At 37.7% G+C, this 14,832-nt stretch overlaps 1 protein-coding gene across 2 annotated transcripts; it reads right to left on the bottom strand.

Annotated features, from left to right (window-relative positions):
• Window positions 1-2,479: 2,479 nt before the first annotated feature.
• On the bottom strand, window positions 2,480-13,342 carry LOC136246587 (uncharacterized). Of its 2 annotated transcripts, XM_066038083.1 has the most exons (6): window positions 11,290-11,333; window positions 11,138-11,236; window positions 6,734-6,780; window positions 4,987-5,189; window positions 3,283-3,426; window positions 2,480-2,754 (listed from the first exon to the last, which is right to left on the bottom strand). In XM_066038083.1, the coding sequence occupies exons 3-6, from the start codon at window positions 6,777-6,779 to the stop codon at window positions 2,575-2,577; spliced, it is 573 nt and encodes a 190-aa protein (XP_065894155.1). In that variant the 5' UTR covers window position 6,780; window positions 11,138-11,236; window positions 11,290-11,333; the 3' UTR covers window positions 2,480-2,574. The 2 variants fall into 2 exon arrangements, with proteins under 2 accessions (XP_065894155.1, XP_065894154.1); XM_066038082.1 differs by lacking the exons at window positions 11,138-11,236; window positions 11,290-11,333 and adding an exon at window positions 13,198-13,342.
• Between the last annotated feature and the right edge of the window lie 1,490 nt (window positions 13,343-14,832).

Genomic DNA, 14,832 nt, shown 5'->3' with positions numbered 1-14,832 from the left:
TGGTTGATCATTGAATCTATTATGTATATTATATATACTGCATTTAGGTGCTTCATTTACTATACGTATGTACTTTGCAATTGGTACACTGTACAAAATTGTTTGCAAAATGACAAGAAAAAGTTTTCTTAATAAACATTAGACATTATTCAAAAATAGTTGTCTTATTAAAGTCTCCAATTCTATTTATAACCTATTCTTTATTTTTTCACCATATGTATAATTATTATGGAATACAACAGCTAATTGTGTAGCTCAAGAGCAAATTCTGCTGAGCTGCATCACCTATAAAAAATTAGTCCAAAGCTCAAAATCAGTAATACTCTAGTAGTTCCTCAGCTACATTAATACCTAGCTAGTAGCTATGTTTACATGTACTTTAAGCGTAATCAAAGCTGAGATTCTGTTCCAGTGGTAATTATAAGAATAGTGTTATCAATAGTTAACAATGTTCTAGTGTTCACTGGTTCCTGACTTACTACAGAACAACAAACAGCTGTTACCACAAGTTGGTAATGACTTTAGTATTACAAATGTTGGTGGTTGCAGTGTTGCTGCATGTTCCTGTAACACTCCTCAGTTACCTGTAAGCTATAAAGTGTGTGGAGCTGAATCAGATGGACGAACTTATCATAGTAAATGTTATATGCTATTCACAACAGTAACTGAGCTTGTGTACTAGTGAATGATGATGAATCCTGCAGCTGTATTATATTGTTACATTGTAAGGGATGTTATGAATTTCTTAGTCACAGCAAAAACATCCATATCATTAGCACTAAAAAGTTTTGCAGAAAGCATATGTGCTCTATGCAAGACACATTATTGAAACACAAAGTCCAGGAACAACAAACACTGCCAAACAAAATTAGATATACATCAAGTTTTGTACCTTCTACTATTGGCTTCTAATTGATGCGAGGGTATTTAATTTTGTTCCATTATAAGAACTTTTAACTGACCAAGCATGGCACAATACCTTCAGTCTTGCTATTATTTATTAACTAGTTACCAACTGTGCAAACTATTTAATGATCATACTGAACATCTGCAGATGTATAGTATATGTGACTGGGCCCGCAAAAATAGGGCATGTGGGCACATGATTTTTGTCTTTTTTTCAAACTTCCATCACTCCTAACTTTAATGCCATTTTGCTACGACAGCGCAATTTCTTGCTCTTAGTAAGCATTTAATTGGCTTTATGAAAGAATGTAAATATTCTGTTCCAATACTGAGATATGACCTGTAAAGTGATGGGGTGCAGTTTGTGCCCACATGACCTGTTTTCACAGGCCCGGTCACATATTCTGTACTTCTGTACAAGGGTTAGGCAAATAACATAATGATGACTGTTCTTCCTCTCTCCACTGCACAATATTATATTGATGTCCATCTGGTAATGAGAATAAAACCATCAAATGCCTAAAGTTGCATCCAACATGCTGTTGAGTGTACTTGTAATGTTCAGCAAACAGAGTCCATCTGCACATCACAAACCTTAGCATCACATTGACATAGGGCCGTGAGATAATAGCACAATCTATAATTATATTGATATGTACATAAGTCAAAACCATTTTTATCTCAACAATATTATCTCAATAAGAAGCAATGTCACAACAGTTAATATGTAACAACAGTTAATTTTGTTGACTTCAGTTCTTTTCCAACTAGCTAGTTTGACACCTTTATGCAAGCTTACCTGTGATACACAGTAGATTATTGAGATCTACTATTATCTCAATATTACTTCAGGCCACTTACTGTTAATTTTATGTTTCAGATTCCCCGTCCACATTGCTATGTCCCACCACCTAAACTTGGTTGTTATTATTATGAGTTTCGCTATTACTTCATCATCTCAATGTATAATGATTGTATAGAAGTTATAAACAAATATAAGAAAGAAAGGATACGTGGATTGAAGACCAACCCCAATGTCAGGAGAAGGGATGTCAACCCTTTCAATTCTCAATAAATAAAGAAAACGATTAATAAAAGATCAAACAGATACTCTAATAGAGCATTCAGCTCTAATAAAACAGTCAGGTGTATGTAAGATTGTAATGAATAATCAGCTGCCTGCCTGCATTGGGTTAGGCTAACTTTCTGAAACAATGCTTGATCTTGATAGGATCTTGATCTTGATCAAGACAAATGGCCTTATTTTGATATATCATATAGGCATCACTTTTATTTATTTTTTATTATTACTTCACAACGACAGTTGTTTAAATCTAAATTATCTCCAAACCCTATTTAAGAATGACCGTGATTGTCTATGTGTTATATCTTCAATATAATTATTCCTTAACGTTATGATGAATTATGTTGAATGTACTTGTAGCTACCACTAACTATACAGTGGAACTTGTAATCGGGACACTTTGAAAACGAGGACACCTGCACAATCTGGACACTTGGTAATGGTCCCAAACTATATCAGGACACTGTACCTTGGTCCCCAATACACAGGTTTCACTGTAGTAAGCATATTTAACATTATACCAACACTGCATGGTATGCCATAGTTTAAGCAGCATTACAAAGTACAAATTCTACTATGCTGGATCATAATAATGCAGTGTAGTTATCAGTCATGTTATAATTATGATGGTCATTGTTATTGAGATGAGTTGAAATGTACCAAATTGATAAAGGGATTCCAGCAACAAAACTAATAATAATTAATATAATAGCTACCACTATTGTTGGACGTGGATCTTTACCATTAGCTGCCATGTAATAAACCTGTACAAATTATATAGAAACCACAATATAATTATACAAATTTTATGTAAATATGCATTACTCTGTATGTGGGTGAATTACTTTTGATTGTGAATTATGGATACAATAAAAATCACATTTAAAATCAGCTTTTAGCACTAAAAATAATGGCATTAATTTTGGATATCAAACTATCTCAACTACATGAATTACAGTTATTGTGGAGTACAAAAATTGTGAATTGGACCACTTTTATTTAATGCTGCAATTATCTGATTCTAGATGTAAAAGTTCATGTTCTGTTAGAATGATTTCTTAGCTAATGTGCAATTTGAATGAAAATTTGAATAACTCTCTGTCTGGGTAGCTATACGTTTAATACTTCTGTTAAAACATAAGCGAGGATCTGGTTTATAACAACACATTTCACATTATACACATAAATATACTAGTCATAGAACTATTTCCTTATAAAACAGAAAAGGTTTTGTCTTCAGTTATACTAACATGTACTGTGTGTGCACATATAACATTTGTGTGCCCACTTACCACACCAGTTGCTATGCAGGCACACAATGCAGTAGGCCAGAAGAAGCAGCATGCCACTGCAGAGCAAATAAAGAGCACACTTAGTGTTCTAGTATACTCCTGCCCAGGACTTGAAACATTGTTCTGATACACCACACCAACTGGCTATAAAATAGAGATGACATGTTAAGAATTTTATAACTTAGTTACGTTACATAAAATACCGAAAATAGGCAATTGTGTATGCTAATCAGTGATGCACCGATATCAATACTAGCATCGGTATCAGTCCTATTCTGGTAATATCAGACTTGCATTGGTAAAGCTACTATATAAATTCCCGATACCAACTGATACTGTAAATGACATAATTTAATTACTTTTCAAGATGGTGGTGTCAATAGTGCATCGAAAGGAGTTGAGTAAGAGCTGATCTAAGCCATAAATTATTTGAAAGAAGCCAGTTACTAGCATTATTAGTACAGTGGAAATGGTAATAAGCCACAAAATAAGGTTCATTGAAGCCATAAGCTATTGTTAATGTACATTTGTAACTATGTTTAGTAAGTTGGTTTATCTTGTGAGTATATAACATATTCTGTGTGGCAATGTATTGGCATTGGAATGATATTTCTGCCTCAAATGTATCGGTATTGGATCGGTAGTGAAAAGTGGTATCGGTGCATCATTAAATTGCTAAGGTATTTATTGTGCATAATTAGCAGTCCTATCATTTGTGACAAAGCACATCTTCATGCAACAGCACTATCAATTTCCAGATAACTTCATTGTCAAAGCCTTAAAGGTTTTATTGGTTAATTGATACATTCAGCAACCACCTATTTTTCTGATCAGTGATGTATAAACTCTAAAATACATTTTAAACAGTTTCTATATAGCTATATAGTGCGGCATGTATTTTCTATTCTGCCTGTTTGATGTTATTTCTGATCCTTATACCATAGTTTGGACTATATTCTTGTGTAGTGGTATTTTGTATATATGTGACTGGATTTTTGAAAATCAGCCTTAATGTCACATTTTACAACTCCGATATTCAATGAATAAGGAATTCCAAACTTCCAATCAACTTTAAAATCATTAGAATCACTAATCAGTACCTTGAATTACAATTAATTCTGTAAAATATTTCAACAGGTGCATAAGCACTTTAATGCTGATGCTTAAAAGTGTAGATTTATATGTAGTTTGTGTGTGTCATTATTCAGACTGATTTTCCAAAATCCGATCACAGATATCGGGAGTGAAAATGGTCTTTGAAAATAAGTCAGCGAGTGGACAATTTGTTGTTAATCCTTTGTTAGACTTATGTATAAGATATATGCATTTAGGATGGTTGTCCAACATCAAAGCGATTGAATTTTTAATGGATAATATTGAAATACTCACTATTCACTGGTATGTGATGGTAGAGGATGGAAAACCAAAAATTTACTTGGAGTGACTTAAGCTATACACTCCATAGACACATCATTATGTACACACTACATCATTTTCAATCATCATACGTTTTGAATATCTCTCCTTTCATGACACCTTTTAGAATGAACCATACACTAAATGTTTTAATGACAATGCCAAATAGTAATAATACATTAAGGCAAGATCATGTTGTGTGATGTATTGTATGTACTTTGCAATTACATGTTAGACTGATTTCCAGCACTTTTATAGTGTAGCCATGTATATATACACGTAGCTTACCTGGTTCACTACAACCGTCACATTATGCTGACCACCACCATCAGTCATTGGGCGTAGTTCTGTTTGAGGATAAAGGTAACTGTTTGTGGAGTTTGTTGTTGGAACATCATTAACAGTGGCATGATATTCTGGTGGTGATCCACTCTGGTCACCAACTGCCGTTGACGTTTCACCAGTAACATTAAGGGAGTCAGTAGAACCATCTAGAAGAAATAGTGTATCAAATCATTGTAAAGCCTTTATGTATGCACTCTTTGTGACATTTATCTTTTGATATTGTGGTATTGCCAACTTCATCTTTAATTACCTTCTATATTTGTGACCAGATTTGCAAAAAGGGGTCTTCCACACACATCCAATTCTGTGAACTTGGGACACCATATCTAAGTGTTCAAGTAACACATTACACTGAATTTTTCATCATCTATTCAGCTATGTTTGTGCTCACTTCTGACCAAATTTCAAGTCAATGGTTTTTCCAATCTAAAGTAATGAATTGTCAATGTTCATAAATAGGATGTGTGTGGAAGACCCCTTTTCACAAATCTGGTCACATTTTTCATTTATTAACGTTTTACAGCATAATTGCTGAAGGGGACACCTGGTCTTACAGCCTGTCATGTTTGTAGATCTTGTAATAAGTATGTTTGATAAGGGAAAAGATTCATGCCTGGACCTGTGCAGCCTCGAATCTGCAGCCATCTGATTTATGATTGAATGCTTACATTAGTCTGTCAGGTGGTCAGGATATTTTCTCCTTGTCAATTTCATGTATATGTATCCATAGGAACTCTAGAGAGTGCCTTCACAGCCAATATTTCATAACAGGTGTTTATATCATAATTCGCTTTGTTTTCATTGCAAAATAAACTTCATATACAAAAGCAAATTTAAAAAATATTGCCAGAAAGAACAATTGTAATATTTTCAAGCATAGTAGACTTAAGTTTAATCAGTTCAACATTACATATCATAAAGTGTGTCATGCAGGCAAGTACTGCAAACCATCTTTAAACAGGCTGTAGGACCAGTGTCCTACAGACCTTCAGCACTTGTGCTGTAAAGCCTTAATAGATAAATAAAAGTGTTGGTGTGTAATAGATAAAAGTGTATTTTACGGAAACCAAGAAACATTGTTTTCATGCATCCATAGCTCAAATGTTCCTGAATAAACTTTAACCATTGTTGCTATGGAAATTCCCTCAGGGTAGGGTACCTCCTTTTCAAAATCACTGAGATATGCACTTTCAAATTGTTCTTACTTTTTCTTTGCACCACCTACTGTAACTCATGTGTGCTTTAGTCGATTTACTTCAAATTTGGAGGGCTATCCAAGTGTAGTGCAGCACATTTATGTAAAGGTATAGCATGAACCATGCTATATAATGGACTTTAAAGTACTAATACAATTTGCACTACAGTTGTTCTGTTTATCTGAAAGCACTTCTTGAAGCTATAGTCCATCGTTTGAAGAAGCCTTCACTACATGTTTGTCACCTGAAGCAGTCACCATGAAGCATGATTTAAGACAGTTATATTTTAGAGAACTGCACAATGTGGAAATACATTATTATACTTTTGCAGCTTTATAGACATCACATGGATAGCTATAGTTATACTTTAAATTCAAGACCAATTGGATTGCAAATAGTAATACTGATAATGTTTTGAATCCATTTGGCAATAATTTAGCTATGCATTTTATGGGTAAAAATCTATAAACTGCTCTACTATTATCCATACTAACTTTGATTATCTGATAACAGTGGAACATTATCTTCGAGATCTGCCATCCTGAAATTAAAGAAACACAATATAACAAAAATTATAAACCCAAAGTGCATAAGCATATATTTATATTATAATATATCTAAAGTCATGAACTAATGCAATAGTCAGAATGAATCCTGAATTGTCCTGAATAAAGATTGAGCTAAAGATCATGTTGGAATATATGCGGGATGGACAAGGAAAACTGAAGAGAAGCAGCAACATCCTGACCGGAATTTTGATTGGAAGAATACTCATCAAGACCCTTACTATACATAAGCAGATAGGAACACAGTCAATTCCTGGGAGCTGATGCAACAGCCCTGTACAGAACCACACTTGGCTTCACACAAACTATTGAATGTATGGATTTAATAATGCAGCTAGTTTGGTCAGCCATAAAACAAAATTAATGAAGTTTACATAACAAACTACAAAATTTGACCTCATGGTTGAAGCTTAGACCTTTACTATTATTATTGTAGCAGTCATATGCAAGAAGGGATACTTATATTATTTATTTATTTGTGCTTTATAGCAATACATGAGTGGTAAACACAGGGACATAGCATAAGAATACACATGTAGTGATGTGCTGAAGGTCTGTGGGCCTAACCTGTGTCTACAGCCAAAAGGGAGTAAGGAGTGAGAAAAAGACCAAACAATAAATTTGATCGGATCCACAAAATAGTGCTTATACCTTTCTATTGCATGTACCTGATAACCAATAACTTGACTTGTGAAAAAGTTACTTCACGAGGTAAGGTACTTCAGGTATTTCATGAGGAGCTATGATTACATAACTATAAGGTGATAACTAAGTATGTAGTTATGTATGATGTTGTTAGTAACTTGGAGGTTTTTGATGCAGGGTAAAGAAGTTTATATTTTAGTAGTGATACTTCACAGATTACTTGAAAGAGTAATAATGGATTGTTGCATAGTTAATGTGACCAGGCCTACAAAAACAAGAATAAAATCTTCCTACTTTTTAAAATTTCAACGTTTAGTGTGTAATCTTGCTATGGCCATAGAATTTTTAGCTCATAATTATCATTTTACTTGACTTCATAAAACAAGTTACAGAATGCAAAATTAACATTAATTACATTTCAGTGCTGAGTTGTGTGGTAGAGTGTAGTTTGTGCTCAAATGCTCTAATTTTGCAGGTCCAGTCACAAATTCAATATATTGTGGTTCTATGCAAAAGTTATGCTATCATTTCTTTCAATTTTTATTACTAATGCCATTATGTTATGGTCACACAATATTTGCTATTATTGAACATTTATTTGGTTTATAACATAGTACATGATAGAGAATGCTAAGAAATGACCTGCTTTGTGACAGGGTATAATTTGTGTTTTCACAGGCTTAGTTGCAATCAGTAAACATCCCAAACCAGCTAAGTAGAGATTCCGGCATCCGAGATGTCTATAAAAAATTTTCTATAATATATACCCCAATAGAACCTTGGCACAAAACATAAACAGTGCACATTTAACTTGAGATTGCTCCATTATCCGAGCTCGTATGGGGATAAACATCAATGTGGGGTTGGGGTTTGTTCATATGTTGATCATTGTGCAAATCTTAGCTTTATTGAGTGCCAAGTTCTGTGTTGTTTTGTAATCTTTGAAAGTTTGTAATGTAAACAGATTTTATACTTTGAAACCTAAAAATACATACTGTCAGATGGGAGGTATTTACAAGTAGGCGCAAACTTAAAAGTGCGTAGTTACTTTCACTTTACTCCTCATCAGCTACACAATAATTTTCTGAAGGTTGTATCACCAACTCAAAAGTACAAACCTCTTCAAAGTCAGCATAACAAAGCCATGATTGAAACCACAACTCCACCTTGCATCATTGTGAAATTGTTGCATCATTGTGACATCTCCACTGTAGTTGTTTACCTTTATAGTTTCTAACGTTAAATAAATTTTTATAGTTAGCCACATCCCTATCAGTATTATATTTAAAAAGTGCATACGTAGCTGGTTAAACATACTGTATTTGCACACCACAAAGAAGGCATTAATTATAAAGATCACTGAGATCCAAAAGTTACTCTCATTATAATACATACAAACTTACAGCTAGTAAGTATGGTTTCAAGACAGTCCAGGTAGCTAGATGTCATTTTAAATTTAATTTGACAATGGAATTTTAAATTCAATTTGACGATGACATTCAGATTTTGTTTCATATTTGCAAAGTTTGCAGGGTTTATACTGGTAAAAGATCTGTACATAGGTGTCTTACTGGGTAAGATACGTAGCCACAAAATTTGACACAAACAAATAACATCCTTTGTGGCCGTGGGTTACTATATAACAAAATTCCAGATACAGAGGCTATTGCCTAAATAAACAAGACACACATTGCTAGGATTCTTCAGTGGATATTCACCCCTCAAGAATGATGTAATGATCACCTCAGCTCTGCCTCAGTGATTATTACATCATACCTTCATGGTTGTTTATCAACTTAAGAATCCTAGCAGTGACATATCTTACCCAGAGGGGTAGGATATGATGTCATAACACATTATGATGTTGTGCAATGTATTAGAATTCCAATGATAATTACATAATGAAAAACTAATTAACATATTAGCTACTTGTATCATTTTAGATGCCAAAGTAGAATTCATTAATTTTACTACTAGTGATTAGTAACACAGGTACCTGAAAATAAGGTCAGAATTTGTTTTAAATACAATAATAGCACTCTATTGCGAAGTTCATTGTAAAATCGCTGGAGTTCAATGAAGCTCAACGCATGAAACGATTTCTACACTAGTGAAAATTACCAATCCTGACAATAAATCCAGTGATTAACTTCATGGTTTACTACAACTATACCCTATGCTAAAAATGTACAGTACGTACACGTCACACAATCATTGTGACATCATGTTCTGTTTTCACTGTGTCTTACCTATGCTTGTGCCATTTTCCCTTTATAATGCATGGGGTGTGTGGAGGAAAATGAACCTTTCTTTTTCAGTTTTCAAGCACCATGCATGCCAAATTCCCAACCCAACATAATATTATTTCTGAGATTGGCACTATCTATTGAGCATGACAAAATAATTTTAATAAAATTTAATATTGTGAGAATGTCTAAGTTAAGTTTTAGCTATAAAAACAGTTTCAAGAGTGTTACCATTTAGAATTTTATTAACTCAAAATGGAGCCAGATATGTAGTCTTGCTATAATAGATATTGTGTGGATTATTGCAACTACTCTAACTATAAACATGTACATATAAGATCAACTTGATGTATAAAATTGCAGCTAACCACACAATTATCTTTGTATAACTAAGTCAAGAAATTGGAAACTGACCAAGAGAGAAATAATGTGCTGAAAAGCATTGCATGTCGTATAAGCTATAATGTTAGATGTGTCACTATAAAAATCTGTCATTTCATGAACATAGCATTATAAAGCTGCTCAGGTCATAGGTAATCATGGCATAAATTTGATTGATTTATACGTCTTATGGTTCAAGACAAATGTACGAAAATAAATAAGGGACCTAGACATAGGGGTACCAAGGAGTTATGGAGCACTGGCAAGGCAAACACACACACATTAATAATTAGTTTAATTAATTAATTTAACAGATATGTCAAATCCCATGCACAGTTCTGAGGAGTGAGCACAGAAAATTCTTTAGCTATGACCAGGATATTGGAATTATGGCGGCTGCTTGGTATCCATTTGTCTCTAAGAAAATTGCATCTGTGACTTGCGCATTTCATCTGATAGCCACACAATTAATTGCTTCATTTCAGGCTTTCTGGTGATCAGGTTTACCAAGAACCATCTGATTTGCTTAGCTACCAAACAAATTCTGATAGCTTTGCATGATTAATTCTAAAGCTTTTGATAAAGTATCTCACTCAAGACTCCTCTACAAACTAAGGCACTATGGAATAAGAGGGAATGTATTACACTGGCTTGAATCCTTTCTTCATGGTCGCACACAACAAGTTATAGTAGAAGGTTCTAAATCATCCATTTGTGATGTAACATCTGGTGTTCCCCAAGGGTTTGTTCTTGGACCAGTTCTATTCTTGATTTATATCAATGACATCATTGCCAACATCCAAAGTGAGATCCGTCTTTTTGCAGATGATATCCTTATTTACAAAACCATTAAAACACAACAAGACCATAAAATACTTCAAGATGATTTAAACTCACTAACAAGATGGGCAACTGACTGGATGATGGAATTCAACATCTCCAAATGTAAAATTTTACAGATAACAACACACAATAAAAAGAGTACCTTCACCATAAAAAGAGTACCTTCACATACAAAATGTCCGACATTCCACTGGCTACAGTAGTAGAACACAATTACCTTGGAATCCGTCTCCACCACAAATTATCATGGGATCCTCACATCAATTACATCTGTAACAAGGCAAATCGACTCCTTGGATTCTTAAAAAGAAATCTCCACAATGCACCATCAGAAATTAAAGAACACGTCTACAAACAATTGCTCTTACCATCATTAGAGTACTGCTCAGCCATCTGGGACCCCTATCATCACACTAGTACTAGTAAACTAGAAATGATTCAACACCGCGTTGTTTGCTTCATTTTGGACAAACCCTGGCACAGATCTAACCAAAACCATGATAGCATCACAGATATGTTAACCAGTCTTGAATGGCCTACACTTCAAAACAGAAGAACAATTGCTAGACTCACCTTCCTATTCAAGATTATCAGGAACTTACTAGCAATACCTGTGGTCATTGCTTACCGTCACCAACTCCAGTGTCCTACACCTGTGCTCAACATCCTCTCAAGCTAACTCAATTGCAAACAAGAGTTGTTGTGTACAAATACTCCCTCCTCCCACGAACAATCATTCAATGGAACTCCTTTCAAATTCCTAACATCGACACAATAGATCTCGAAACATTTAAGAATGCTGTAAGTTTTTTTTTGTTTTTTTCCCCGGGCTGGATGGACTGCCCTTGCCTACCACCCCCAGCACAAAGAAAGCACGGGCTGGACAACTGAATAAAAAGGACCAGATTGCTGAAAGCTTAAAAGTCCCTGTGCTCATCAATGCGGCCCATCTCAGGAGAGGCATCAGAGGAGCGATGCGAGATGGACCTACTTCCACATATGCACATTGTAGCTGACCGAAGTAGAGAAAAAGACAATGTGCATCGGATAAAAGCCAGAGTCTGACTGTAACTAGTAGAGCCGCGGCGAGATAGATGGTCAGCCAAACGACGGTAGAAAACTATTGCCTCCCTTCCCATATCTCCAGTGGTCGCAAACACAAGGGGAGTGAAGGAGGCCTGCTCAACCTCTCTGACACGGTCACCATACTCACATTTCTTCTGTGCCTCGTGACGTCGATACAAAGAGGGGACACTGGTGTTGCAGTAGCTCGGTGCATTAGGATGAAACACCCTTACGTCAAAAAAGGCACTTTGCCGCTGCCCCCAGAATCCCCTAGCATGTATTTCTGCCCTAGCCTCATCCTGACGGTTGGCAGTCTTAGGTGCAATGATCTCCCCAGTAAGTGGCTGTAAAGGTGGCTCAAGGGCCACACCATGACATGTCTTGGAAAGCCACTCTGCAGTGATGTTTTGCAAAGCATTGTGGCGAACAAATGTGAGGCCTCCATGTCTGCAAATCATAGCATGATTCGCAGAAAATGGGACCCCACAAACACAGTGACTGGGTATGTTCAGGAGCTTCCAGCCGTATCTAAGATGCAAGGCATCCCAAAATTCTTGCTTCATCAGATGGAATCCCTGCTCTGCTAAAGGCAATGCTGTCAGCCAGGCAGAAACACCCGGTTCACTGTTCAGGTCTAAAATTCTTTGGGATTGTGACGAAAGATTAGATTTGATCGTAGAAGCCCTCCCCCTCAAAGTAGAGCGACGATATATAATATGTGATTGTAATGCTCATTAGCGTGTTGCCTCTAGTGGGCTTTGCTAATTAACAACAATGATAAAAATAATAATAAAACGTCCATCAGTACCTATCTGCAAATGAAATGCACTTATGAACTAGCTAGCTACACCTGCACAACCACGGGGCGTTCCCGCCACTAACGCTCATGATCAGCACAAACGGCATTTCCAGTAGCTCAGTATACCAGAACCTACATGTACGACTACCCAACCACCCGTATTCAGTTTCACCTCGGTATTGAACGGAATTAAAATCCATTCCAACTGGCGCGTGAATCAATCCGATTGCGCCACAGACAGTAGCTAGTATGGACGAGATCGTGAGTTTTCATAGTAATGTTGTAGCGCTATAACCATGCCTTTCATTTCGTCGGCAGCAATCCTGAACAGAGTTGCCAAAAGCGAAACGAAGAAATTGATGAATGTTACATATTATATAGTGATAGCTAGCTAAACTGTGTGCAAAGCTCACCTTTCACCTTTAATACTAATTCACCACTGGGGTTGCTAGTCTAGCTCAATTACAGCTGGTATTTACGGCAACTGAACTAAAAACTTGCTAGCTTGAATCATAGATTGTAGAGGCGCGTAAGCGCCTACGCGCCTCTACAATCTATGCTTGAATCGAACCGTAGTTCAGTATTAGTTAACCAATCATAACATTCACACCACAAAGTTCAATGTGGGCGGATTGAAAGTCCCACGTTCTTGTTTACCTCAACGGACTTTCAATTTAAAACCAATCTCAGAACCACAAGGGCCTCAAAGGGATTTTCAAATTAAATTATTTTCGAGAATATTTTATCTTGCTACGTGATAGATCATCGATGCATGTGGCTTACTCCTACGTGTCAGGACGTAGTCTACTTGTTACTGCATGTCGCTTCAAGTAAATGCTGCAATTTGATTCGTATCAACTGAGTTCACGGAATGTGGTCCAAATTCCCAAGACCCTTCCGCGCATGTGCTTATACTGAACTCTATAACGCCTAGTGAGCAGCAGCAGCAGCAGCAGCAGCAGCAGCAGCAGCAGCAGCAGCAGCAGCAGCAGCAGCAGCAGCAGCAGCAGCAGCAGCAGCAGCAGCAGCAGCAGCAGCAGCAGCAGCAGCAGCAGCAGCAGCAGCAGCAGCAGCAGCAGCAGCAGCAGCAGCAGCAGCAGCAGCAGCAGCAGCAGCAGCAGCAGCAGCAGCAGCAGCAGCAGCAGCAGCAGCAGCAGCAGCAGCAGCAGCAGCAGCAGCAGCAGCAGCAGCAGCAGCAGCAGCAGCAGCAGCAGCAGCAGCAGCAGCAGCAGCAGCAGCAGCAGCAGCAGCAGCAGCAGCAGCAGCAGCAGCAGCAGCAGCAGCAGCAGCAGCAGCAGCAGCAGCAGCAGCAGCAGCAGCAGCAGCAGCAGCAGCAGCAGCAGCAGCAGCAGCAGCAGCAGCAGCAGCAGCAGCAGCAGCAGCAGCAGCAGCAGCAGCAGCAGCAGCAGCAGCAGCAGCAGCAGCAGCAGCAGCAGCAGCAGCAGCAGCAGCAGCAGCAGCAGCAGCAGCAGCAGCAGCAGCAGCAGCAGCAGCAGCAGCAGCAGCAGCAGCAGCAGCAGCAGCAGCAGCAGCAGCAGCAGCAGCAGCAGCAGCAGCAGCAGCAGCAGCAGCAGCAGCAGCAGCAGCAGCAGCAGCAGCAGCAGCAGCAGCAGCAGCAGCAGCAGCAGCAGCAGCAGCAGCAGCAGCAGCAGCAGCAGCAGCAGCAGCAGCAGCAGCAGCAGCAGCAGCAGCAGCAGCAGCAGCAGCAGCAGCAGCAGCAGCAGCAGCAGCAGCAGCAGCAGCAGCAGCAGCAGCAGCAGCAGCAGCAGCAGCAGCAGCAGCAGCAGCAGCAGCAGCAGCAGCAGCAGCAGCAGCAGCAGCAGCAGCAGCAGCAGCAGCAGCAGCAGCAGCAGCAGCAGCAGCAACAAGCAGTATATATAAGCAGCAGCAGCAGCAGCAGCAACAAGCAGTATATATAAGCAGCAGCAAGAGAAGGAATGCTTTTAATGGTTGATCATTGAATCTATTATGTATATTATATTAATTATACTGCATTTAGGTGCTTCATTTACTGTATGTATTTACTTTGGAATTGGTACACTGTACAA

Source organism: Dysidea avara, chromosome 2 (assembly GCF_963678975.1).
Source record: "Dysidea avara chromosome 2, odDysAvar1.4, whole genome shotgun sequence".
In the NCBI taxonomy this organism is placed as follows: domain Eukaryota; kingdom Metazoa; phylum Porifera; class Demospongiae; order Dictyoceratida; family Dysideidae; genus Dysidea; species Dysidea avara.
This window is presented reverse-complemented; position numbering and strand designations above follow the sequence as displayed.

Bases quoted from the DNA above. Each gene is read 5' to 3' on its own strand.
- LOC136246587 (XM_066038082.1), bottom strand. From the start codon at position 6,779: ATGGCAGATCTCGAAGATAATGTTCCACTGTTATCAGATAATCAAA. The intron at 5,190-6,733 runs GTTAGTATGGAT...TATTTCTTCTAG, and splicing joins ACTGTTATCAGATAATCAAA to ATGGTTCTACTGACTCCCTT. The intron at 3,427-4,986 runs GTAAGCTACGTG...TCTATTTTATAG, and splicing joins TGACGGTTGTAGTGAACCAG to CCAGTTGGTGTGGTGTATCA.